Source organism: Phyllostomus discolor, chromosome 9 (assembly GCF_004126475.2).
Source record: "Phyllostomus discolor isolate MPI-MPIP mPhyDis1 chromosome 9, mPhyDis1.pri.v3, whole genome shotgun sequence".
Lineage (NCBI taxonomy): Eukaryota > Metazoa > Chordata > Mammalia > Chiroptera > Phyllostomidae > Phyllostomus > Phyllostomus discolor.
In genome coordinates, this window is record NC_040911.2 from 104,880,569 (window position 1) to 104,904,898 (window position 24,330).

Here is a 24,330-nt window from a genome sequence, read left to right on the forward strand (position 1 = left end):
GCTTCCTCCCCGGCTCGCGGCCGCTTCCGGCGGAGCGCGGGCCCCGCCGCCGCCCGAGCATGGACGACCCGGACCGCGACTCGACCTGGGAGGACGACGAGGAGGAGGACGGCGAGGACCCGGGCGCCGGGGGCGGCGGCGATGGCGAGGCGGGCGCCCCGCGGGGCGCGGAGGACGCGGAGCAGGAGGAGGAGGAGGAGGCGCGGCCCAGCGCGCTGCCGGTGCGTCCCCCGCGATCCCCGCGCCCCCCGTGACCCCCGCGCCCCCCGGGAGGCCTGCCGGGCCGCCGCGGATTCCGGGCGAGGCCCTGCCCCGGGGGGAACCGCCCCCTTGCCCGGGCCGGGGGCGGAAGCTCCTCGGGCACGCGTTTGGAGCCCGACTCCCGCTCCGGCGGCCCCCTGTCCGGACCCCTGCCTCCCGGAGGGCCCCGCACAATCCGCGGGACTCCCTGAGATCGCCCCCGCTCGGCGCCCCGAGGGCGGAGTCGGCAGGGAGGTGCCGGCATTTTCTCCGGGGGAAGCCGGGGCACATCCTGGACCTCCCTTCCTCCGACACGTCCAGCTCCGGGCCTGTGGCTCGGGTCTGGGTCCCACCCTCCGCGCCTCTCAGCCCCCTGCGCCCCCTCCAGAAGCACCTCGCGATGCTCCCGGCCACCCAAGACTCCCCTCTTCGCCCAGGCGGCCAGCGCCCCAGCCCCGCGCCCCTGCTACTCCGCACGGGGTGCGGGCCCGCCCTCTCCAGCGGGGGCTGGCCTTGCGTCCTCCGGCAGGTGGTCTTGGGGGCTGCACTTGGGTGACCTGCCTGAGCCAGGGCCACTGCCCTGCTGAACGGTTACTTCTGGTTACCACTGGTGGCTTGTTACTGCTGGTTACTTTGTTGCCACCCGTTAGCTGTCTTAGCACTGGTTACTTGTCTTTAGCAGAGGTTGCTTGGCGGCCCTCACTGAGCCGTGGGTGCCATTGTTCCTGCTGGGGTCCCAGGAGTTTGGGGGGGATGGGACCCAGAATGGTAGCTGTCACCCTGTGTCCCCGTTGGTTTGGGACCATGGCCCCCGGCAGCACGTCCAGAGAGGCACAAACGTGTCCGTGGGGCCTCTCAGGTGGATCCATTCTCCTGGAGCAGACCAGAGCGCCGGTTTCCAGGTCTCCCCCTCGGTGTTTGGGGAGCAGAGGGACCCCGGGGGGGCTCCTGGGCACATCTGGTGTTTCAGGACGAGCTCCTGGGGTCCGGGCCTGGAGGGGCAGGCAGGAATCTGGTTGTCTCCCGGCAGGTACCAGCAGGGGTGGTGAGGGTCAGGTGGGGGGCGCAGCCCTCCCACAGGTCCACTGTATGCCGTGTCCATCCTGTCACCCTGTGGGTGCCCCGACCCTCGGACCTCTTCCCCGGCTCCCCTCCCCCCCGCCCCCAGGGCCCCATGCTGCTCCCAACACCCGCCGTTACAGGGGCAGGAGAAATAGAAACTGATGGAGAAGTGGGACTGGCTGCTGCTGAGTTTCGGTTCTGTGTCCTGGCCAACGGCCAGGAGGAGCTCAGCAGCTGGCCCTGGAACAGAAGTCGGCGGAGGGGCAGCTCCAGACCCTGGGTGGAGCTCACACGTTAAGGGGTGGGGCAGGGGGGCGGGAATGGTGTGGAGCCAGGGGACACACAGGTGGGCTTGGCCTGCTGACCCCTCCAGCAGTTGGCTCCTCCCAGCTGTCCCCTCCCGTGGTGCCCAGGAGCTCCCTATCCTGGCCCCTCACCCTCACCCAGTCTGTCAGATGGCTGGGCTTAGCCCTGCCTTGTGCCCCCGCCCGGACGCAAGGTGGGTCCCGGGTCGGCTGTGTTGACCCCCCCCCACGCTTCCCAGGACCCCTGGGTTCTTGGCCCCCAGACACGGGGCTGTGGGGGCTGGGAGAGCGGGAAGGGGCCTCTGCCTTGTTACGGGGGAGCCCCAAGCCCCACTGGGGAGGGGCTGGGAGCCCGGAGATACGGGGTCTGGTCACTGAACAGTGGGTTTGGGCTGGAGGGGGCAGGCTCCCTGCGCCTGAGACACTCATCCCTTTCTCAGACCCCAAGACAGGCACTTGGGGCCCCACCAGGGGGCAAGCAGGCACAGAGCCTGGTGACAGCTCAGAGCATGGCTGAGGAGGCTGTGCTGGGGGAGGCGGGTTTCCTGGGGAGGCGTGGCTGCAGCCGTGGGGCGCTGGCAGGTTGTCACCAGCGAGCGAGCGTGGGAGGAGGAAGTGAAGCTAGAGGGCTGCGCCCCGAGGGGGTTCGCGTGGGCCGGGGCTCCTGAGGGCTGAGGGGGCCCCTTGGGCCCTGCTGACACCTGGCTCAGGGCTTGCTGGCCTCGAGGAGGGCGACGGTCTCCCGGGGGTCTCACCCTCCCTTCTCCCCCCCCAGTCTAGGACGGCCGAGTTCCGGAACTGGCGAGCCGTGCGGGACACACGCAGGTACCGCCACCGCTACCCGGTACGTAGCTGCCCGGCACCCTGGCACCTCTGCGGCCCGCCCCAGACAGAGCCCTCCCGCCAACCCCGGACGAGGCCGGCGGGCCTGCGTCCCTGCGTCCCTGGGCCCTGCCTCTCCGAGCCTCAGCGTCATCACGGTGCTGGCTCTCCGTGCCTCGCCCCCCCCAAGACCCACGCCCCCAGCCCCACCCACCAGGTCTCCTCTCGTGCTCCGGCGGCCCTGCCCTCTGTGCGCACAAGTCTCAGGCCACCCTGGGCTGCCTCGGGAGACAGAAGGAGGCTGGGGGGCGGGGTGCGTCCCAGCGCCGGCCCACACTGGTGGGGAGAGGGTCAGAGGCCAGCTTGGACCCCACGGGTGAGGGGCCCGGGTGGGCCCTGCGGGGTCTCCGGCAGCCTCCGGGATGTCTGGAGGGTTCTGGCCGAGAGCAGACGCCCCCTTCCCCCGGGGCATACTCTAGTCTGAGGGGCCTGGGGGGCCAGCCTGTGCCTGATGCCGCCCCACCCGGACGCTCTCTGGCTCCCCAGGACTTGATCGAGCGGGACAGCAACGGCGACATGCCGAACCTGAGTTTCTACCGGAACGAGATCGAGTTCCTGCCCAACGGTGCGTGCCTGCAGCCCCCTCCCCTCTCTGCCTCTCCGCGCGGGGGGCGGGGCTGGGAGCAAACCGCGGGGCCTGCGGCCTCAGGCCGCCCCACAGCACCCCCTGGAGGCGGCTGCGGGGACACCAGGGCCCGGCAGTGAACACGGCCACCTGGCCACCGGGCCCCAAGCTCCTTGTCACGACCAGGTGGCCACCTGTGCCACCTAATACGTGTGGGTTTGACATTCTTACACAGTGGGAGATTTTACGGAGGAAGATTTTTGGGACTGGAAATCTTAGGAAACTCAGGTTTCAGCATCCACGAGTGAAGTTTTAGCGGGACTCAGGTGGCCGCCCGGCCTCCAGTGCTCACCCTCCAGCTGTTTGCAGAACGGGGGGGGGGGGGCTCAGTCCTGTGAGCGAGCCACGGGGCGGGGGGCGGTGAGGACCCCCCTGCAAGGACGGGGGTAAGGCTGGGAGCACGGGCCCCTTCCCCGGGGGGCGCAGTCCTCTCTCTGGGGGCCGCCCTCGGTCAGCAGTGGGGTCCCCGCTCCCAGCTCGCATGGGGCCGAGGGCGGGAACCACACGGGACGTGCGACCCAGAGCCTCGCGGCCCCAGGTCCTCAGAAAGCCGGGGAGGGGTCGGGGCCTGGGTCACCCCGCGCTGACCGCCCCCCGCGGGCCCCCAGGCTGCCTCATCGAGACGGTCCTTCAGGACTGGAAGGACGACTACGAGACCCTGGAGGACAACCACTCCTACATCCAGTGGTGAGCGGCGGGCTCCCCGGCGGGGCTCCCGGGGGCTGGGTCCAGGCGGGCACCCCCAGCAGGCACCCTGGGCCCTTTCCAGGGCCACACGTGGTGTCCACCTCGGGGGGCCAGGGCTGAGGGAGGACCCTGCGCCCTGCAGGCTTGGGCTCTTCAGCCCTGACCGGCCTCTGTGGCGGGGGGGGGGGGGGGGGGGGGGGGGCGGGGGGGGGGGCTGAAGCGCCGGGTGTGGGACGGCAGCCTCTCGAGCCCCAAAGGCAGCTGGTGCCAGCCTGGCCTGCGTGGCGGGGTTCCGCCCGTGGCTGGAGGTGACCCCCAACATGGCCCTGCAAACGCAGCGTGTCTTTGAGGACCGCTCACAGGGGCCCTCTCCTGGGCACCGAGCGTCAGTGACCAGAGAGAACGGCGAGGAAGAGAAAAGGGCCCGCTGGCCGCCCTGGGGGAAGGGCGGGCAGGCAGGCAGCCCGGGCTGCCGGGCGGACTTGCTGAGGACCTGGGGGGGGGGGGGGGCCATGGGTCTGTCTGCGGCACCGGCTGAGGGCTCTGCCCTCGCCCACAGTTTTATCTCCAGAGCCTGTGGTGTGCGAGGGCCCAGCCCTGCTCGGGTTCAGCAGTGGGCCCAGAGGGGGGGCGAGCCGCCCAGCCTGCCCACCGGCATCCGTAGGGCAGGGGCAGGGAGCCGGGTCGCCTCTGACGGGCCGGCACCGCCGCTTCTCCTGCAGGCTGTTCCCTCTGCGGGAGCCGGGGGTGAACTGGCACGCCAAGCCCCTCACGCTGCGGGAGATCCAGGTGAGCCGGGGCCCCTGGGTGCCCCCGAGGAGCCCCCTGCAGTGCGGGAGCTGGGACTCCCCCCACTGCCTTCCCTCTGCAGGGCCCCCACCCTGGGCACTCCGCAGGGTCTGCCAGGGGAACGGGGCTGCGCGCACGGGCAGCTGGGGCGGGAGCGGAGTCCGGGGTGGTGTGAAGCGGCAGGTGGGCGGCCAGAGCTGAGGGGGGCGGGGCATTGCTCTCAGGGCTGAAGTGACGCCTCAGGCCCTGGAGACTTTGGAGGAGCTCGGGGCGGAGGGACGGTTACCGTGACGCGTCTCAGGGCCCCGTCTCTTACCCCTGCACTCTCCTCGGGCTGCCCCGCAGGAGTTTAAAGGCTCCAAGGAGGCCAGAGCGCGGCTCGTGCGCGCCTACGAGCTCATGCTGGGCTTCTACGGGATCAAGCTCCGCGACCCGGACTCGGGTGCCGTGTGCCGCGCGCACAACTACCAGAAGCGCTTCCAGAACCTCAACTGGTGAGGACCCCCGCCCCCGCCAGCCAGCCAGCCAGCCCCACGGGGCCCGGGTTACGGAGGAAGGGGCTGCACTGGGTTTCAGGCAGGGGTCCCGGCAGCACCTTGGGGGAGGTGGGGCAAGCTTTGACGAGCGCCCTCCCCCTCGCTTTGCTTGCAAGGCGGGGTGGGCCCTGCCCGGCGGGGTGGGCAGGCGTCGGAAGTCCCACTGGTCGGTGTGGCTTCTCAGCCGCACACCGCTGCCTGCGAGGCTTCGCAGGCACAGCGCCCCTCCCTGTGGAGAAGCACGGGGTCTGACGCTGGCCCAGGGGGTGAATGTGCCCACCGCCCAGCCTGCAGGGGCCCCTCTGACCCCCCTGTAGCCGCGCGGGGACCGGGGGTGTTCCATGGGACCAAGGGGACAGTCACCTCCCAGAGGACAGAGGAGACATCCCCACCCCCACACCCCTCCCCACCCCCCCATGCCAGGCCCCTGGAGGTGGGATAGGGAGGGGCGGGCCTCGGCCGAGGACCGCCCACCAGCGCCCTCCGCCCCGCCCGCAGGCACAGCCACAACAACCTGCGCATCACGCGCATCCTCAAGTCGCTGGGTGAGCTGGGGCTGGAGCGCTACCAGGCGCCGCTGGTGCGCTTCTTCCTGGAGGAGACGCTGGTGCACCGGCAGCTGCCGAACGTGCAGCAGAGCGTGCTGGACTACTTTGTGTTCACCGTGCGCTGCCCGCGCCAGCGCCGCGCGCTGCTGCGCTTCGCCTGGGAGCACTTCCGGCCGCGCCGCAAGTTCGTCTGGGCGCCCCACGACAAGCTGCAGAGGCATGCGCTGCGCCGTCCTCCGCGGCCGCCCTCGCCGGCGGCCCCTGGCGAGGCCCAGGGGGAGGAGAGCCCCGGGGACGCCTTCCCCCAGGCCGGCGCCTGCGGACCTGGGACAGGCCAGGGCGGGGACAGTGTGGCCGCCGGCCCCCAGCTTCCGAGCCCCGAGCCCCAGGAAAAGGGGGTCGAGGAAAGGGACCAGGGAGAAGAGGCCGAGAACGGAGGAGAGGAGGGGCCAGAACCTTCGAGCCCCAAGGAGGGCAAGAAGAGGAAGCTGGAGGCGAACCGGCGGGAGCAGGCCCCGGGGGAGGCGGGCCCCCAGAGCTCCTCCGAGGTGGAGAAGGTCGCCCAGAACCTGGAGGACTGCGCGCTCAGCCAGGGGGCGGGGGCCCGAGAAATGGGCAGCCAGGAACCTGGGGAGACCGAGCAGCCCTGTGCCCCGCCCCCAGGGGCCAAGGCGGCCGACGACGAGGTGAGGAAGCGGAGGAAGGTGGACCAGTCTCCGGCCCCCACCGGGCCCCCTGCCCAGCCAGGGCCCCCTGAGGCCGGCGTGGGCGAGAATGGGGTGGAGCAGGCGGCGGCGGAGGACCAGGGCCCCGGCGCGCCAGAGCGGGATGCCCCCCAGAGCTCGGCCGCGGAAGAACCTGCGGTGGACCGGAAGGCGGAGCCGGCGGAGGCGGGACTGGCTGCCGGACCGCGAACGCCCTAGGCCACGGGGCGCCAGAGGGTGCGCAGTGCCGGGGGACCGCGTTGCCAGCTGCTCCCAGCGCCGGCAGTGCTGCCCCTCCCCGGCGGGCGCTGCGGCCGGGGGAAGCACAGAACTCCAGAATCCTCACCTCGCCTTCCCCTGCTGCCTCCCTCCTCCTCCGGGGCCGCTGGTCCGTCTTTGTAAATTGGCCCCTGAGGGTCTGGGAAGGGGGTGGGGGTCGTTTTCTAAGTCTGGTGCCCAGGCCTTTTCTGAATAAACTCGTTTGACTTAGAGCGCTCTGGCGTGGGTGGCGCAGGGGCTGGTTACAGGGGCCGGGCCGCGCCAGGCTGTGCGCACACGCGTCACTCGCAGGGGCTCAAGGGCCCCACCCAACGTACCCGATCATACCCCCTGGGGCTTGGACGGGCGGCCCCTTGCCTGCCTCTGGTCGGGAGAGAAGCAAGTCTGGGGGTGCGTGGGGTCTAAGCCACGCCCCTGCCCGCCCTGATGGCGGCGCAGGCGCAGTGTAGTGCTTTGGGGGCAAACTCGCTCGCTCCGTGGTTCTGCCCCTGCTGGCCACAGCCCCCTGCAGACCCTGCATGCTGAGGCACGGCCTTCCAGGGCTCCCTCGGCCCCTCTGACCTGGTGTGCGCTCGGTGCGCCCTCCCCACAGGGCGTGGCCAGCTCTGTCCCCTGGGCCAGAGCCTTCCCTCCCTGACACTGGCCCGCGGGGCCTCGTGGGGGGTCCCCACACTCGCAGGAATGGAGGGACGAGCTGCAGCGCCCCCGGGGCAGGCGCAGGGAGCAGTCGCCAGATCTGGGTCCCTTTCAGTAAGAAGCACTTGATGATTCGCCCCTGTTCAGGGAGGGGTGCAGGGTGTGCCAGACACAGGGGGTCATTTTGGACAGAAGAGGCCCGGCGTTCTCGCTCACCAGCGCTGGAGTGGGGAGGGGCGTGCCCTCGGCTCCCACCGCGGAGGAGACACTGGGCCCCGATGTGGGCGTGAGGTGTGGAACACAGAGTCACGCTCGCACCCAGGTCGGGTCCTCAGGAGAGCGCCCTCCGGGGCTCAAGTTCAGATGCAGGAGCTCGAAGCCCGGAGGAAGCCCCTTTGGAGCCGCCCCGGAGCAGTCAGGCAGCTCCCGTCCACTGACCCCCAAGCTGTGGCCTCTGTGGTCCCAGCCCCACTGTTTGGGCTTGGGGGGGTGGTGTCAGGCAGCTCCCAGGGGCAGGGGTCCACTGGCAGCTGGAGGTGGGTTTGTGGGGGGGGGGGCGGTGGGAGAGGGTGTCAGACAGCAGGGGGCTCCCTGGTGGAGCTGAAGGCCAGGGGGCATTCCCCCCAGCCCTGGGGCTGGGTGGGAGGGGCAGAGGGGTGAGCTGCGGCCGATCTTGCTCCCGGGCCCTGGGCTGGGGGTGGGGTTGCCGCTTCCCACCAGCCCCCCACTGTCTCCGAGGCCGACCCAGGCTGGCTCGGACTCCGTTGGGGCGCAGGGGTTCCCAGCTTCTCTGAGATCTTCCCAGTGCAACCCAGGCACCCCCCCCCCCCACCCCCTGCTCACGGGCGAGGCCCGGCCTGGACCCAAGGTCCGGCCGACGGAGAAGCCCGGCAGGCGCTCTGGAGCCGGGTGCTTCCCCGCAGCTCCCCTTCCGGCTCCCTTTCCGCCTCCGGTGTCCGGATTCACAAAGTCACAAAAGCCCTGAGCCCCCACCCGTGCAAAGGAGGCTAACACAGCGTGTGGCGCCCCCTGGGGGTGGGCCTGCAGGTGGCCTGGCCAGTGGAGAGGTCCCAGGGGAGCGTGGAGGCCTCCCCGTCCCAGGTGCTGCCCCTTCCACCCCACCCCGCCCCGGGGCGAATAACCAGAGCTTGCCCGGGGCAGGGACCCCGAGCTGCCCGCGGCTGTGAGAGACCCAGGGGGCCGTGCCTTCCTCTCTGCCAGGGCCACCGCTCTGCTCCCTCTCGGGGCGAGGGGGGCCAGGGGGCAGTCTGGCCTTGGCCTCCGGGGCGCATGTGTCCGTGTGGAGTTTGGGGTCAGGCCCTGGGGTCCAGAGAGCGGGCACGGTGAGGCCCATAGCAGGGACCAGGGCTGTGGGGGCCTGCTGGGGCCTTGGGCAGCCGGGGCCCCACTCAGGACCCTGAGAGGGAAAGGGGGCGGGTTCTGGGCCCCGTTTCTGGGACGAAGCTGCTGCTTCCCTGAAGGGTCCCCTCAGCATGGGCTCTCCACATGCGGGGGGAGGGGCAGGGGAGAAAAGAGCATCTTTCTTCTTTGCTAAAAGGTGTGTGTGTGCAGCTCACCATCCTGGGTTAATTTTAACCCAGAGGCCGGCCAAAAAAATGCCACTGGAGCTGTTTCCCCCTGCCTGGCTCGGCGGGGAGCGCGGGCGGCGGAAGCCCCCGCCCGCGCAGGTGGGCCCCACTGAATGGGGGGCTTGTGCGCGGCCGGAGGGGCGGGAGCTGGCGGCCCGCCCACCGCCCGCCCCGCCCGCCGAGCCCCGGGCCCCAGCCCGGCCACCGCCGCCAGCGCCGCTCAGACCGAGCGCAGCCATGGCCCGAGCCCCTGCCCTGGCCCTGCTCCTGCTCGGGCAGCTCCTGGCCAAGACGCTCGTGACCGAGGCGCAGGTGAGCACAGGGCCGCGGGCGAGCCCGGCCCGCCCCGGCGAACAGCGGGCTGGGGCGGGCGCCCAGGGCAGGCGCCCAGGGCAGGCGTGGGGCAGCGCACCCTGGGGACGACCCCCTGTCCCGGCCGCCCTGGGCTGGCCAGCAGGTGAGCCCGGGATGCTGGGGGTCGTCGCAGCCGCTGGGCTGAGCCCCCGCAGACCCCAGGGCCGCTCAGGAGCAGCCCAGGTGGCTGCCCGGTCGTCTCCAGGCTGGGGTCCAGCCACGCCAGAGCCGCCGCCGCCGCCACCGGACACACAATGTCGCCTTTGTTCCCCCGGGCGCCCTGGCAGGGCCGCCACAGCCCCTCCTGGCTGCGCAGACCGGGCGGCCGACACCCCCACGGGGTCTCTGAGGCCACAGGGCCCAGGGGCCCCAGAGCCAGGCCCCAGTGCTGGGCCACCTGGGAAGACAGGACGCTCTGTCGGGCTGACCCGAGGGCCCTCCAGGGGACCCACTTGGAGGGTGGGGTGGGGAGGGTGGGGAGGGGTGACAAGTCCCAGGTGTCTAACGGCGTTTCTCCGTTTCAGAAAATGGGCCCCAGAGGCCCCCCGGGCCCCCAAGGGCCACCTGGGAAGCCAGGCAAGGACGGCATCGATGTGAGTGTGGGGTGCGGGAGTTTCCCCAAACCCCCAGGCCTGATGGAGAAAAAACTTAGTCCCGCCTCCCAGGGCTGGGCAGCATCAGGGCGACGAGCCAGCACCCTCGTGGGATGTGACATGACAACGGAGACCCCGTTCTCACCTGGGGCCCACCCCACCAGATGGCATCCCCGGGCGGGGGGGGAGGTGACGGTGTGGGGGTCCTTGGACCGGCAGTGAGGGCCCTGAGGTGTGGGGCTCTGCGCCCCGTGTTCTGGGGACCGTGCGGGGCCTGGCCCTCCGCCCGGGCTGCTGGGGGCTGCAGACAGCCTTGGGGGGGAGGCCTGTGCCGAGTCGTGCAGCCCCCACAGGTGCACTCTCCTCCGGGCAGCCCGTGCAGGGGCAGCAGAAACCCTGCCGCCTGGCCACCCCCGCCCAGTCACCTCCACGAAGGACAGGGGTCCTCCACGACGCCCCCCCTCAGCCTGGGCCCCCGGCTCCCTGGGCTCCTGGGCCCAGCCGGTCAGGCCTTCGCAGGGGGCTTGCACTTGAAGCCCTGCCTGCCAGGTGTGGGGGCGAGGCTGGGGTGACCTTCCTGGGCCTCAACGGGGCCAGGGCCAGGGCCGGGGCCACCCCCTCTGGCCACGTGGAGGCAGGAGGCCCAGTTTCTGGAGCTTTCCGGCCAGTGGAGGCCCAGGGCCTCGGGACACGTGCCCTCGTTCCCGGGAGTCGTGCCCCGAGCCCTCAGAGGGACCGTCTCCCGGAACCTGTGGGCCGTGCGGGCGCTGCACCCTCCCCGGGGTGCTCGCCCCTCCCCCGGGCCTGGCCCTGGAGAGGCGGCGCCCCTAGGTGTGGACGAGGGGGTGAGGGGTGCCCATCGGGGGTGGGTCTTCAGGGGACACTTGGTCACACGGGGTGTCTCCCTTCTGCAGGGAGAAGCTGGCCCTCCCGGCCTGCCTGGGCCCCCGGTGAGTGACCCCGCTGTGGTGGGGGAGGGGAGCTCGGGCCGAAACAGAGTGGCCATTGACCCCCCACCCCACAGGGGGCCGGGGAGCCGGACGGCAGGCCCCAGCGGGGCTGAGCCGGGCAGGGGGCGGGGGCAGAGCGCAGGGCCCTGCGTGGGTGCAGGCAGGTTCTGGGTCTGAGGCTTCCTTGCCGCCTGGGATGCCGCAGCCCCGAGCCGGGGGGCTGGTCGGGGCCGCTGGGAGGTCCGGTCCTGAGCCCCAACAGGGCTGTTGCGCCCGGAACGGAGGCTCCTGGGCCCATGGAGGGGGGCCCACAGAGGGGCCAGCACGGGTGGCCAGGACCCCAGCGGGGCAGGGTCTTCAGGCCGGAGTGGCACCTCAGCGGAGAAAACGCCGGGTTGCCCCCTCACGCCTCTGCCCTCCCCACACAGGGGCCGAAAGGGGCTGCGGGGAAGCCGGGGAAGCCAGGAGAGGCCGGGCTGCCGGGGCTCCCGGGCGTGGACGTGAGTGTGCCCGCTCCCCCAGGGCCCCTCCCCGCCCCCTGAGCCCCCCTGCCCCCTCTCCCGCCACCCCCTCCCCAGCCCCCGCCCCAGCCCCAGGAGTCCGGGTTAATTGCTGTCCTCCCACCGGGCCTGCCCCAGCGTCCGGACGCCCCAGCAGGCCGCCCCTGGCCGTCGTCCCGGAGCCTCGTCTGGCCGGGCCTGCAGGGGACAGAGCCCGCCCACGGCAGAGCTGAGGGTCCCAGCCCCTCTTCCTTGTTTGTCTGGGGATGAGTGCCCACGACCAGGCCCCTCCCAGTCCCCACTGGGCATTGGTCGCCAGGGGCTCCAGGGCTGGCCCCGGGACCACTGGGCTTCCTGGGGATGGCAGAGCTCTGAGACGGGAGCTCCCCAGCCTGCTGGGCTCCGTGCACTGGCCTCCCCGCTGGCTGCCCAGCAACCCCCAGGGGCCTGACCCACCCAGGGGACAGCGATGGCCAGGAGAGGAAGGTGCCAGGCCCGAGGTCCCCTCGGCAGCTCTGGACTCGGTTTAGTGAGGGAAGGGCCTGTGGCTGGTTCCTCCCCTGCACCTGGGAGGGGGGGGGCACGTCCTTCCATGTGACCCCTTGAGCCCTTCGTCCCCCCCACCCCCAGGGTCTGACCGGGAGGGAAGGACCGCCTGGATCCAAGGGCGCCCCCGGAGAGCGGGTGAGTGCCGGCGCCTCGGGAGGCGGCTTCAGTGCCCGGGGAGGCCGGCGCCGGGAAGGCCGCCCTGGCACCCCTCCGTCCACAGGCCCTGGGGCTGGCGGCTCTGGGGGCAGCTGCCAGACAGGGACGGTGCTGCCATGGGGGGGTGGGGCAGGAGCCCAGGGGGCCCAGGGGGCCCAGGGCACAAGCGGAGAGCCCCTCGGGGGGCCTCCCCCTTGCACGCCCGCCTGCGGTCGCAGCTGTCCCGGCGTTCAGTCCGTGTCGAGGGCCACTGCCCCCCATGCACGCCCCTTCCCCGGGGGACCTCTCCCACGCCAGCTCTGTGTCCCCCTGAGAGGCCCACGGTCACCTAGACTGTGCCTTAGGTCTGACCACCGTTCCCTGAGCTCCCTGACCAGGCAGTGCCTCTCGGGGAGACTCTCCAAGCCCCCACGCTGTCCCCTTGCCCCGGAGGGCAGTGGCCGCCCACCCCAGCCCTGGGACACGGGCGGCACAGCCCCGCCCCCGGGAGCTCAGCTGTGGGAGTGCGGGGACAAGAGGCTTCTGGACCCACCAGTGGGTCCTTCGGGGCCCAGGGGACGGGGGCAGGGGAGGGCGGGGGAGCCCCAGGCCTCCTGCAGGGAGTCTGAGCTGGGGGACACAGCGGGGAGGGGTGGGGAGTGGCCTCAGTGAGGATGGTGTCCTCGGGGTGCTGGGCTGCAGGAGACGCAGGGCCAGGCTGTCCGTTCTGGGCTCCCTCCGGGGGGTCGGGGCCTCGTGACCCCTGCGGCAGCTGACCCGGAGGACTTCCTGGCCGAGGAAACACAGGCCACTGGGGGTCCGGAGGCCCCCACGCCCAGGGCCTCAGTCCTCTGTGCAATGGGGACCCCTCCTCAAAGGAGGTGCAGGATGGATTGGGGGACGGCCGGGCCCGGCCGGCCCCTGACACCTGGTTTCCTCCCACAGGGCAGCCTGGGCCCCCCAGGACCCCCCGGGCTTGGGGTGAGTCCTGCCTTTCTCCAGGCGGGAGTGTGAGGGTCGGGAGGGCCTGCTGTCCTCCTGGGCCGGTCCCGGGTGCCCTCTGGGTGGGGTCCTCTTCTCCGGGGGTGGGGGAGGCTCTTCCCCACACCCGCTGGGGCGTCAGTGGAGTGGGGGAGGGGGGAGGGCCGCTCGCCGCCCTGTCCCCAGCAGCTCTGACCCCGTTGTTGGCTTCGCAGGGCAAAGGCCTCCCCGGACCCCCCGTGAGTACCCTCAGGGCCCCCACCTGAGCACGCCCACCACATCCACCCAGGGCCCCCTGGCTGCCAGGTCCCACACCGGGGCTGGGGCTGGGGCGGGGCAGAGACCTGGCTAGCCCCCGGGGGGTCTCCGTGTCTTTGGAGAGGGCAGACCAGACCAGCCCTGCGTGGGGGTCGGGAGCCCTTGGGTGTGACTCCGCCCTCACCTCTTTACCCGCCCCCCCCACCCCAGGGAGAGGCAGGAGTCAGCGGGCTCCCAGGCGGACTCGGCCTCCGGGGCCCCCCGGTGAGTGGCTTCCCCAGACCCTCCCCACCTCGGGGAGCGGGCGCCCTACCTGCCAGGACCCCGACTTCAACCACCAGGGGCTTCCCCATTCTCTCCCCTCCCCTGGCTCCCCTCCCCCCTTTCCTTTCTTGGTGGAAGCCCGAGTGACATCTGGGGACAGGGCATGACATCTGGGGGCAGGGACAAGCCCGGCCTCGGAAGCGCAGGCGCGAGAAGCAGGCCAGGCCAGGCCGGGGGAAGTGGGCGGAGCTGCAGGGGTCCCCAGGGGCACCGTCCAGAGCGCCCTCTCCCGGGCAGCCGCTGGTGCCCCCCCCCCCACCCGCCCCTGCTCCGGTGAGGCCGGTCCTGCTCCGTCTAAGTCGTAACCCACCCCCCAGGGGCCCTCTGGACTCCCAGGCCTGCCTGGCCCCCCCGGCCCTCCAGGACCCCCTGTGAGTACTGGGCAGGGGGGGGGGGCTGTGGGTGTGGATGGCTCCCCTCCCCCGCCTCAGCCCCCGGGACTCCCCGGCACCCGCGCCCACGCCCAGTGTCCAGGCAGAGCCCGGGGCCGAAGCAGAGACTCGGGGCGGGGCGGGGCTCGGGTGGCTCCGTCACTGTCCCCTGCCCTGCGGACGGGCCAGCAGCACGAGGTGCTGGCCACGTGGGGGCTGAGGCAGCTGAGTCCCCTGTAGTGGGGGGTGTGGGGAGGGGTGGGCGGTGGGCTGGGTCGCAGTCAGCCACCTCTGTTCCAGGGCCACCCAGGGGTCCTCCCCGAAGGCGCGACGGACCTCCAGGTGGGCGCCGCTCGTGGGGGGGGGGGCGTGTCTTGGTGGGAGGGGGCTCTGCCCCGTGTCCCTGGCCTTGGACCCGCCCGGAGGCCAGCCCTTCCCCCCCGCAGGGAACGGGGAAGGCAGAGCAGGTCTGGGCTCGGCCGAGGTCCGGGGGCGCTGGGCACCGCAGACGGGACGTGCCCCTCGCGGAAGGTTCCAGACTGAAGTCTGGGGCTCGCTGCTCCTTGGCCTTCGGGCTTCGTGGCTGGCTTGTGTGAAAGGGAGAACGCCCGGCCACATCCCAGAGGGTGGGGGGGGGTGTCTTCCGGATGAGGGCAGGGGCTGAGCCCCCGAGGGGTCTGCCAGGGTCGACGCCCCGGCTCTGCCAGACCAGCTGTGGAAGGATCTAGAGTCCTCAGCCCCGCCCCACCCCCTCCCCACTGTGGAGCATCCAGTCCGTGTCCGAGGGACGGGCGCCCCCCCCATCCCTGGAAAGCGTGTCTGTGGAGGCGGAGCCGCCCCTGCTCACGGCGGGGCGCCGGGCTCGGATGAAGGCCCCTTTGTGTGGCTGCAGACGCTCTCTCCGGCCCGGGCGGCCCGGCCTGCCCTGAGGCCGGGAAGTCGGAGCCGGGCTGTGAGGGGGCGGCCCAGGGGCCTGGCGGCCGCGGTCTGGCCCCCACAGAGCCCGCGGCCGGCCCTGAACGAGGCCCCTGTGTCTGGGAGGGGACTGACCTCTCTGTTTTCCAACAGTGCCCGGCCGTCTGCCCGCCAGGGCCCCCGGGTCCCCCGGGGATGCCAGGGTTCAAGGTGAGTGGTGGCCAGGGGGTGACTCAGACCCAGGCCCACCTCCACGCCCCCGGGGGGGGGCAGCTCGGCCCCCGTGTGGGCTGGGATGGGGGACATGGGAGCCCAGAAGGGGGGGCTGGCCTCCCACCCTGCCTGGGGGCCTGGCTCCGCCCCCCTCCCCGTCACCCCTGCTATGATGCACTGGGCGTTTGTCTGGGTGCTGCGTGGTCAGGCCCCGCCCTTTCCCGGCCCGGCCTGCTTCCCCCAGTGGTTCTGGGGCCAGGGCCCCCGGGAGGGTCGGGCTGTGACTCACTGCCCCCCCAACCCCCACTTCCAGGGACCCACTGGCTACAAAGGGGAGCAAGGAGAAGTCGGCAAGGACGGCGAGAAGGTGCACGGCGGGTGCCCGCTCCGGGTGGTGACCAGGGCTGCGGCCGGGCGGAGGGGCAAGGGAGCGGGTGCTGGGGGCAGCAGGGGTGCACCCCAATGGCACACCGCCCCAGTGGGCCTGGCTGCCCCGGGTTGGGTGACACAGGACGGGGTCTCTGTGTGAGGGAAGACTGGCTTCCACTGGAAGTGTCCCCAGGGGTCCCTGCCACCCCGCAATGGCCACTGCCCATGGACCCGCCCTTCCTCCCTCACAGGCTGGGGTGAGGTCGCCGGCCCTCCAGCATGGCCCGTGTGGCCAGACCCCCACGTGGGCAGCAGGGGCCGCCCCGGCCAGGAATGGTGTCTGGGCAGGGCTGGTGCCGGCTGGATCAGAGCCCGGGGATTGGGGAGCAGAGCTGGGGGGCATGGGGAGAGCCCGGGAGAGCTGGGGGCTGACCTCTCACCTTCGCCTCCCCCGCAGGGTGACCCCGGCCCCCCCGGGCCCCCCGGCCTCCCCGGCACAGTGGGGATGCAGGTGAGCGGCACATGGGCTGGACGGGGTGCGGATGAGGGAGGGGAGCCCCTTGGGCAGCTCGGGGTGTGAGGGGCCGTCACCACCAGTGCCCACAGCGTGAATGTGGACGGGGCCCCGCCTCTGGAGCTGGGGGTCCCGGGGGTGCACCGCCTGGGGCCCCCCACGGCTCTCGGGGACGTGTGGCCCTGGGGCTGCATCTCCGCTCTCCCCCCCACAGGGCCCTCGGGGCCTCCGAGGACTGCCAGGGCCGCTCGGGCCGCCCGGGGACCGGGTAAGTCCGCCGGCCCCCACGTGGCCCAGCCCGACGCCAGCCAGGTGGGGGGAGGCCCCTCCCTCCCAATCTCTCCAGTGGCCGCAGCTGGGCCTGGGCAGGCTATGCCTGGGCCTCCCCTCCCTCGTCCTTCCAAAGCTGGGGCTGTGAGGGCGTCTCGGGCCTGGGGGTTGGGGGACACTGGGTGGCCCACTCAGGACGGGCCTGCTGGGGGGCTCCTCCAGACGAAGCTAAGTGCCCTGTGGGCTGCTATCAGGCTTCAGAAGTGAGGCCCAGGCGCCCCCTTTTCTCTGCAGGGTCCCATCGGGTTCCGAGGACCCCCCGGGATCCCAGGAAGCCCAGGAAAAGCGGTATGTGGGAGCCTGGGGGGCGGAGGGTGGTCTGGCAGGCTCTTGGTCCCCTCCCCTCTTCCTGCCTCAGATGCCCCCCAGCCCCACTGGCTGCACAGGCCCCTCCCGGGCTGGAGCTGGTCTGTGGGCACCCCAGGCCAGGCACCCATGGGTGCACCCGAGCGGAAACCAGTGGGCTCCCGGCGGGCAAGTCCACCAAGGGGTCTCTCAGTGCTTCGTGGAAGGCTCGAGCCCCTTCCCCTCTGGGCGAGCAGCGAGCTGTGCGTGGCGCCCCTCGGGCCGAGACCCTCAGCGGCATCAGTCCTGGGCCTCTGCCCTGCCCCGGGCAGTCGCCCCGGCCAGGCGCACCCCAGTCCCGCTCCGTCACAAGCTCTGTCCCTGCGCCCCTGTCGTTCCAGGGCGACAGAGGCGAGAGGGGCCCCGACGGGTTCCGAGGCCCCAAGGGCGACCCCGTGAGTAATTGACCCGCCCGTGCGTCCCGGGGTCCTTCGCCGCCGAAGGGGCGCAGCCTGCGGGGGTCCGGGAGGACACGCAGCCAGCCGGAGCCAGAGGCGTGGGGCGGCCACCCCTCCCTGGGTGGGGCGGGGGGGAGCCACGGGAGCCCTCAGCCCCCATTTCCCAGCGGTCATCCGACCGGCTGCCCACAAGCGGCGGCCGCTGCTCGCCCTGACGCACCCCAGTCCAGGGGCCCCGGGCCCTGGGGGTTGGCTGGCGCAGCCGGCCCCCGGCCCTAGCACGACAGCTCGAGGGTCCTGGCTGCAGCGGCCTTCCTGTCTTCCAGGGCCGACCGGGGCCCAAAGGAGCCCCTGGAGTGACAGGGCCGGCCGGAGAGCCGGTGAGTCCCTGTGGCCGGCCGCCGCTGCTCGGCTTCCTGCCGTCTGCGCCCCCTCCCCGGGCTTCCCGCTGCGCGGTCCTCCCCTGGGAACGCGTCACGGTGGTCAAACGGGCCCCGGTCTCTGTCCCACGGGCGCGGGCCCAGCTGCACGGAGGCCGGGCTGTTTGTCTGCATGTGGGGCCCCAGAGGCGCAGGGGGCCGGGCAGGGCCGGCAAACGCCGTGCTGGGCACCCGCCCTCTGTGCCCACTCAGCCCAGACCCCCCGGTGACCTCGCCCTCTGGGCAGGACGCCTGGGAGCAGGGACCCAGGGCCGAGGGCAGCCCCCTCCCCGGGACTGGCTGGGTCCCGGCTCCAACGGTCCTGAGTGTGGGGTCGGACAGGCCCAGCCAAGAGCCCGGCTCCCAGGCCTCAGTCTCCCCACCTGTAAAACGGGACTCCCCTTGGGGCCAGGAGGGGTCTGGGCAGAGGTGAGGGCCTCATGGGGTCCCACAGGGCGCCCCTCACCTGGAGGACCTGAGCGGGGGTTGCAGGGTAACCTGTAGCACAAGGCCGTGAGGCCAGTTTGGGGTCCACTGGCTCAGGAGGCCGAGTCAGTGCCGGGGGGGTGGGGAGGGGGTCCGCCTGAGCGGGAAGGGGGGGCCTGCAGGGCACCGGGGTTGGGGAGGACGGGTGTGGGGGTGCTGCCCGTCAAGCCTCCTGTCCTCGCCTGTCCCCAGGGCATGCCAGGCAAGGACGGCCGGAACGGCATGCCAGGACTAGATGGTGAGAAGGTTAGTGCCCGGCCAGTGGCCTGTGGAGGAGGGGTCTGTGGGGGGTCCGGCCCCTGCGCTGGGCATCCGCACCCTCTCACCCCTCAATCTCTTGCAGGGAGAGGCCGGTCGCCATGGAGCCCCGGGAGAGAAGGGTCCCAACGGGCTGCCGGTGAGTGTGGGGCTCCAGGGGGCCAGGCTCCCAGGACAGGCCGTCTGCTGTGGGCGCCTGAAGGGGGGGGGGTTGTTCTCCCCTGGACCTGGCAGCTCTGACCCCAGACCCCTGCCCTGCAGGGCCTCCCCGGACGAGCAGGGTCCAAGGGTGAGAAAGGAGAACTGGTAGGTGGCTTCTTTCTCGGGGGAGGGGCAGGGCGGCCAGCCCAGGGCCCTGCACGGCGGGCAGCAGGCGCTCAGGGCTCCCGTCCCCGCGTCCCCGCCCCCGCACACAGGGCAGAGCTGGAGAGCTGGGCGAGGCTGGTCCCTTGGGAGAGCCCGGCATCCCGGTGAGTGTCCCCGCCCCCTCCCCACGCCCTCCCCACCCCCTCCTCACCCGCACCCCGGGGCACGGACCCTGCTGACACCCTCCCTCCCTCCCTGCGCAGGGAGACGTGGGCATGCCCGGGGAGCGCGGCGAGGCTGGCCACAGGGGCTCGGCGGTGAGTGGGGAGTGAGCGAGGGCAGGGGCGGGCGAGGGCCCAGCTTCTGTGGGGCCGGGCAGTGTTCAGGGTGCATCCACGGGCTGAGTGTGAGACACCCAGGGGTGGGGGTGCCAGGCCTGAGCCCTCCCGACCCCGAGACCCGTGTACCGGGGGCACAGAGCCGCCCCCCAGCCTCGGCCCGCGGCGGCGCCGGGAGCTCCCCAGCTGTGTGTCCGCCCCAGCTGGTGACGATGATGATGGGCTCCAGTTCCTGGCACCCAGTAGGCTGACACATGAGGGTCCAGTGTGCTCCCGACCTGGCCTCCGGGACCCCCAGCTGCCCCACGGGGCACCCCCACCCACCTCAGGCCCTCGTGACCGGGCCGGAAGGTGGGGAACAGGCTCCTGGGTCCGCCCGGTCCCTGGGGAGGGGAGCTGAACACACACCGCCCCTCTGATTCTCAGGGGGCTCTCGGCCCGCAAGGCCCTCCCGGGAACCCTGGCATCCGAGGCTTCCAGGTGGGTCCGCTCGGTCTGGGGTCCGGGGCCCGGTCCGGGCCGTGGGCCCAGGGGGGCCAGCTGGGTGGGGAGGGTCCCTGTGGCTCCCTCGCGGGTGTTGACCGGTGGGCCGTCATCTGCAGGGCTCGAAGGGCAGCATCGGGGACCCCGGCCTGCCAGGCGCCCAGGGCCTCCGTGGCGGTGTGGGCGACCGGGTGAGTGGCTGGGCCAGCGCGGCCGTCCCCAGGGTCCCAGGGTCCCAGGGCTTGGAAAGGAGCCTGAAAACCGTCACTCTGTACCTGTGGTTGTCACTGCACCTAACTTTTCTAGCCTTTCCCAGGGGTCTCGTGACAGCCAGCAGGCTCGCGGGGGGGGGGGGGTCCCTTCATCTGTGACAGCGGGGGCGCAGAGGGCCCTGCTGCACCGCGTGGGCCCCTCGGCCGTGTCCTCAAGGCCACACCTGCCCCCGACATGGAGATGCTCCCTCTTCCAGAGGCACAGGGGGCACAGCGGGGGCTCCCTCGGCCTCCCGGGGGGGGGTGTTGTTCTGGGGTCGGGAGGTGCAGCCTCAGCAGGGCCTCCGGGGGGCGAGAAGGGGGCCGGCCACTGATCCCCCGCCGCACCCTCACCTGCGAGCTGCCGTCTCAGCAAACAGAACCGTCCGTGTCACACCTCAGTGTCCAGCCACGGCCCTTCCTCCGCTCCCGGCCCGCTGGGAGGTGGTCACCCGGCGCTCTGGACCCTCTGACTCAGCAACCCCAACGCTGTGACGGCAGCCCAGGGCTGTGTGTGCGCGAGGGGTCCCGCACCCTTCCTGGCGATACAGACGCCTGTCAAACAGTCGTGCGGAGCCCCCAGGGGACGGGTGGCCCCTCGGGAGGACCCCCAGACACCCAGGGGACAGGCACAGGGAGGACGCCCAGGCCTTCAGTCCCGAGTCCCCTGACCCGGAGCCTTCCCTCTGCGCAGGGCCCGGAAGGAGCCACAGGCCCCAAGGGCGACCAGGTGAGCCTGGGTGTGTGTGTGGGGAGGGGGGGGCAGGTGTGGGGAGGCCCCGCTGCGGGCGCCTGGCTTCTCACCTCCCTCCTCCACCTTCGACCTGGGCGCTCACCTGCTCCCTCCTCCCTCCCGGAGGAGGGTGGTGACAACCCCCCCCCCCCCCCCCCCCCCCCGCCTCAGGGGGAGAGCTCGCCCCCTGCTGGCCTGGGCCGGCGACAACAGGGGCACCAGGTCGGGGACCCGCCTGCTTCTCCAGGCCGCCCAGGCCCTTTCTATGCCGGCGGCCGGGGACCCGGGACCACCTCAGCTCAGCTGTGCTCCTGGGAGGAAAACCCGTTGGGGTGGACAGGTGACGCCCACGGGGGTCTGGGGACGGTGCGGACAGTCCCTTTAACTGCGGGTGTCATTTCAGGGCATCGCCGGTTCCGACGGTCTTCCCGGGGACAAGGGTGAGCCGGTGAGTGTGATTGCGCCGCTGGCCTCACGCCAGCCGGGTTCGGGGCTGCCTGCAGGCAGCGCCGGAGTCCCAGGCAGGCAGAGCCGCGTGGCGGGCTCAGGGACCATCTGACTCCAACCGGTTCCTCGGCAACCGCTCCCCACCGAGCGACAGTGCCGGTCACCCCAACGCTCCCCTTCTCCCCGCAGGGACCCAGCGGCCCCGTTGGATCCAAAGGAGAGGTGAGTGGCTGCCCAGCGGCCGGATGACTAGCCGCAGGGGAGCCCACCGGCCACCTGGTCCCCCTGTTCCCCCTGTTCCCCACAGCCCGGCAGTCGAGGGGAGCTGGGCCCGAAAGGCATCCAGGGCCCCAACGGCACCGGCGGCGTCGACGGCGTGCCGGGCCCGCCCGGGCCCGTGGGCATCCAGGGCGTCCAAGGCGTGCCTGGCATCACCGGGAAGCCCGGGGTCCCAGTGCGTGTCCTTCCCTCGGAGCCGGGGAAGTCGGGGGCCGTGGCGGGGGAGGGGACCGGCTCGCCCCCGTGCGCTGACAGACTCCGGCTGAATTCCAGGGGAAGGAGGCGAGCGAGCAGCACATCCGGGAGCTGTGCGGCGGCATGATCAGCGGTGAGCACCCCGCCCCCTCCGGCCCCTCCCCCTCCGGCCCCCTCCCGCCCCTCCCCCTCCGGCCCCCGCCCACCCCTTGGTCCCAGGCTCTGCCGCCCGCAGGGGCGGGGGTGGCTGTCCCGAGTGTCTGCTGAACAGAACAGTCACCAGGGACACGAAACCGTGCCCCTTCGGCTGTGGCGGGCCCAGGGGGCATCTCTGGCCACTCTGAGGACACCTTTCCGGAGCTCCAGACACCCGAGGGCCCCGCCCAGCCTGGTCTGTTCCCGAGCATGTGGGGGGCAGACGGCATTGGTCATGAGGCTGAGCCGCTGGAGCCATCCTCGGCCGGCAAACTCCCTCTGAAAGGCGGTGCCCACGCCCCACGCTTCACGTGGCGCGCTCTGGGTGACCCCCCGTGGATCACCTCGCACCTCTGTTTCCAAAGAACAAATCGCACAGCTGGCCGCTCACCTGAGGAAGCCGTTGGCGCCGGGAGCCATCGGTCGGCCTGGACCTGCAGGCCCCCCAGGCCCCCCCGGGCCCCCAGGTTCCATCGGTCACCCTGGCGCCCGGGGGCCCCCCGGATATCGTGGTCCCACCGGAGAGCTGGGAGACCCCGGGCCCAGAGGTGAGTCCAGGCGGCCCCACCACCGCCACCCCAGGAACCCCACACATTCTGTGTTCCCCGAAAAAGAGATGTCCCCTCCATGGGGACGAGAGAGGGAAGGGAACCCCAAGGAGCTCGGGAACCCTGGCCTGGCCTGCGCCCCCCACACGGACGCCCGGAGCTCTGGCAGGCGGCACTTTCGCTGGAGCCGCCTGCGGCCAGCACGGCTGCGTCCACACCCGCCCGCCCTGCCGGCCGGCCCCTCGCCGTGTGAAAGGTGCGGCTTCCCCCAAAGCCTCCAGAACCCCACTTGGCGGACAGCATGCAGGGCCCCCCCGGAAACGCAAATCCACTGCAGAGAGCCAGGGGACACGCAACTCGGAAGGAAGGTGGGATCCCAGGCGTGCGCCGAGGGCCACGCCGGGCACGGCCTCTGCCCCCACGGCCTCTAGCGCTTAGTTCACCGTAGGGTGCGCGGGGGGCCGGCCGCCTGTGGGGGAACCCGTGGCCCAAGCGAAGAATTTAAAGCTCACGACTCCAGCTCGCTCCGACCTACTGGCCACAGGACTTTGTTCCGAGAGAGCTCCGGCGTCGGACAGTCCGGCACCAGAGGCAGCCGAGCCGGGGGCCAGGCTGGACCGCGGTCAGGGCCCAGGCCCTCCAGCTCCCCCGAGCAAACCGGAGCCGGCCGGTCAGCGCCAGGCCCACGGCCCCGCTCACCTGGCTCTGTCCGGGTGTCCCCGCAGCAACAAAAGGCCCCCCTCGCCGCTGGGGGCGGGGAGGGGGTGGGGACCACACGGCTGGGGGACATTTGGAGACGCCGTGACTCGTGGGCTCAGGACCACGCTGGACACGGGGACGCCCTCGGCTCTGCCGCAGGCCCTCGTGTGTCCAAGCGAGGCCGAGGGACGGTGGCCGCTGGGGCACCGGGCGGCCACGCAGCCGGCTTCCCCATGTCCCGAGCGGGGTCCCAGGTGCCAGGTGGCTCTAACCCCCACTTCTGCCAACCCCCCCACCAACAGGAACCCCGGGCGACAGAGGAGACAAGGGCGCAGCCGGCGCGGGGCTGGATGGGCCCGAGGGAGACCAGGGGCTGCCAGGTACGAGGCCACCGCCACCGGCACCGCCCGCGTGTGTCTCTCGGCACCGTTCCTGGGCCCCGGGGCTTCCCCCAGCGCAGCCCCCTGGGCGGCGGGGTAGACGGGCCTGTGGCCCATAAGCAGGTCCTGGTCCCGGTCCTGGTCCGGGTCTGGGTCCGGGTCCGGGTCCAGCTGCCCCGCTGCAGCTCCGCGGGTCTGGTTCCGGGCAGTCTCTCTGCTGCCATCTAGTGTGCACGGCAGTTAGGTTCTAACAGAACCTTCTCCTAACCGACCGACCCTCAGGGTCTGTCTCCACTCCCCCGTCACCGGAGCCCTGTCCCCAGGGAGGCCAGCCCTGCCGTGCCCCCCCCCCCAGCTTCTGGGGGACAGGACTTTCCCTGAACCGACACCCCCAACCTCCTCCCTCCTCCCTGGGCCCTCGAGGCCGCCCCCCCCCCCCCCCCACTCACCCTGTCTGCCCTGGGCTTCCCCTCCCCGGGCCCCTCCTGGGTTAAGGGACAAAGCAGTGCGCAGCAGGGTGGGGCGGCCGCGGGCCCAGTGCCCGCAGGCCCACTGCCCGCAGGTCTCCTGCGTCCACACTCACCCGCCTTGTCTGTCTCAAGGGCCGCAAGGCGTGCCTGGCGTTGGCAAAGACGGCCAAGACGGGGCCCATGGCGAGCCCGGGCCGCCCGGAGACCCCGGCCTCCCCGGCACTGTCGGTGCCCAGGGGACCCCTGGCATCTGTGACACCTCAGCCTGCCAAGGAGCCGTGATGGCCGGGGGCGGGGAGAAGTCCGGTCCCAGAAGCTCCTGAAGCACGACCCAGGCGTGAGCGTGACGCCTGCCAAAGCGGCGGGCTCCGGGGGGGTGGTGGGGCTCGGCAGCACCCGGTGCCGAGGCAAGGCCGCCACGCCGTGCTGCTGTCCGGCTGGGCCTCGCCGGCCCGCCCGGCCCCCACCCCCATTCTCAGCGGCAGCACCCGGGCACTATGCCAGAGGGTCCTTCCCCAGGTGCCGGGAGGTGGGCTCCTCGTGTGTTCACAGCGGCCCGGCCCGCAGGGACCTCGAACCTCGGGCAGGGGTGCCGCGCGGCCACACCGGGAGGGCCTGGGCGCGCACCAGGGCCCGAGAGAAAGCTCAGCGTCACATGGCGCGGGTGCAACAGCAGGTGCGGCCCCAGTGAAATGACAACATGGACCCCAGAGTCACGGCTGCCCACGGGGCAACGACAGAGGTAAAGGGCTGCCACCGGGCCGTGCCCTCCGCGCCACGGCCGCCCGCCTGCCCGCCGGCTCCTTCGTGTGCGGGTGCCGCGCCGTCCCCGACCAGCAGCGTCCGTGGGAGCCGACTGTGC

At 72.3% G+C, this 24,330-nt stretch overlaps 2 protein-coding genes across 4 annotated transcripts; both read left to right on the forward strand.

Annotated features, from left to right (window-relative positions):
- On the forward strand, positions 1–17,285 carry OGFR (opioid growth factor receptor). Of its 2 annotated transcripts, XM_036010012.1 has the most exons (8): positions 1–221; positions 2,383–2,451; positions 2,976–3,054; positions 3,723–3,801; positions 4,524–4,590; positions 4,936–5,084; positions 5,625–6,615; positions 17,275–17,285. In XM_036010012.1, exons 1-7 carry the CDS (start codon positions 60–62, stop codon positions 6,595–6,597), a joined length of 1,578 nt encoding a protein of 525 aa, XP_035865905.1. In that variant the 5' UTR covers positions 1–59; the 3' UTR covers positions 6,598–6,615; positions 17,275–17,285. The 2 variants fall into 2 exon arrangements, with proteins under 2 accessions (XP_035865905.1, XP_028380327.1); XM_028524526.2 differs by lacking the exon at positions 17,275–17,285 and having other exon boundaries at positions 5,625–6,617.
- On the forward strand, positions 8,895–24,259 carry COL9A3 (collagen type IX alpha 3 chain). Of its 2 annotated transcripts, XM_036010010.1 has the most exons (32): positions 8,895–9,194; positions 9,761–9,829; positions 10,744–10,779; positions 11,208–11,279; positions 11,910–11,963; positions 12,909–12,944; positions 13,160–13,183; positions 13,413–13,466; positions 13,844–13,897; positions 14,198–14,239; positions 14,966–15,022; positions 15,339–15,392; positions 15,852–15,905; positions 16,123–16,176; positions 16,473–16,526; positions 16,925–16,978; positions 17,308–17,361; positions 18,079–18,132; positions 18,230–18,283; positions 18,406–18,450; positions 18,561–18,614; positions 18,714–18,767; positions 19,215–19,268; positions 19,391–19,462; positions 20,217–20,252; positions 20,659–20,703; positions 20,892–20,924; positions 21,010–21,156; positions 21,255–21,309; positions 21,737–21,919; positions 22,921–22,998; positions 23,601–24,259. In XM_036010010.1, exons 1-32 carry the CDS (start codon positions 8,910–8,912, stop codon positions 23,789–23,791), a joined length of 2,262 nt encoding a protein of 753 aa, XP_035865903.1. In that variant the 5' UTR covers positions 8,895–8,909; the 3' UTR covers positions 23,792–24,259. The 2 variants fall into 2 exon arrangements, with proteins under 2 accessions (XP_035865903.1, XP_035865904.1); XM_036010011.1 differs by lacking the exons at positions 15,852–15,905; positions 16,123–16,176; positions 16,473–16,526; ... (1 more) ...; positions 17,308–17,361; positions 18,079–18,132.
- Positions 24,260–24,330: the final 71 nt, after the last annotated feature.

Coding starts and splice junctions, on each gene's coding strand:
- OGFR (XM_036010012.1), top strand. CDS start 60: ATGGACGACCCGGACCGCGACTCGACCTGGGAGGACGACGAGGAGGAG. Junction 2,452..2,975: donor GGTACCGCCACCGCTACCCG/GTACGTAGCTGC, acceptor CTGGCTCCCCAG/GACTTGATCGAGCGGGACAG. Junction 5,085..5,624: donor CGCTTCCAGAACCTCAACTG/GTGAGGACCCCC, acceptor CCCCGCCCGCAG/GCACAGCCACAACAACCTGC.
- COL9A3 (XM_036010010.1), top strand. CDS start 8,910: ATGCCACTGGAGCTGTTTCCCCCTGCCTGGCTCGGCGGGGAGCGCGGG. Junction 12,945..13,159: donor CAGGACCCCCCGGGCTTGGG/GTGAGTCCTGCC, acceptor TTGGCTTCGCAG/GGCAAAGGCCTCCCCGGACC. Junction 18,615..18,713: donor TGGGAGAGCCCGGCATCCCG/GTGAGTGTCCCC, acceptor CTCCCTGCGCAG/GGAGACGTGGGCATGCCCGG.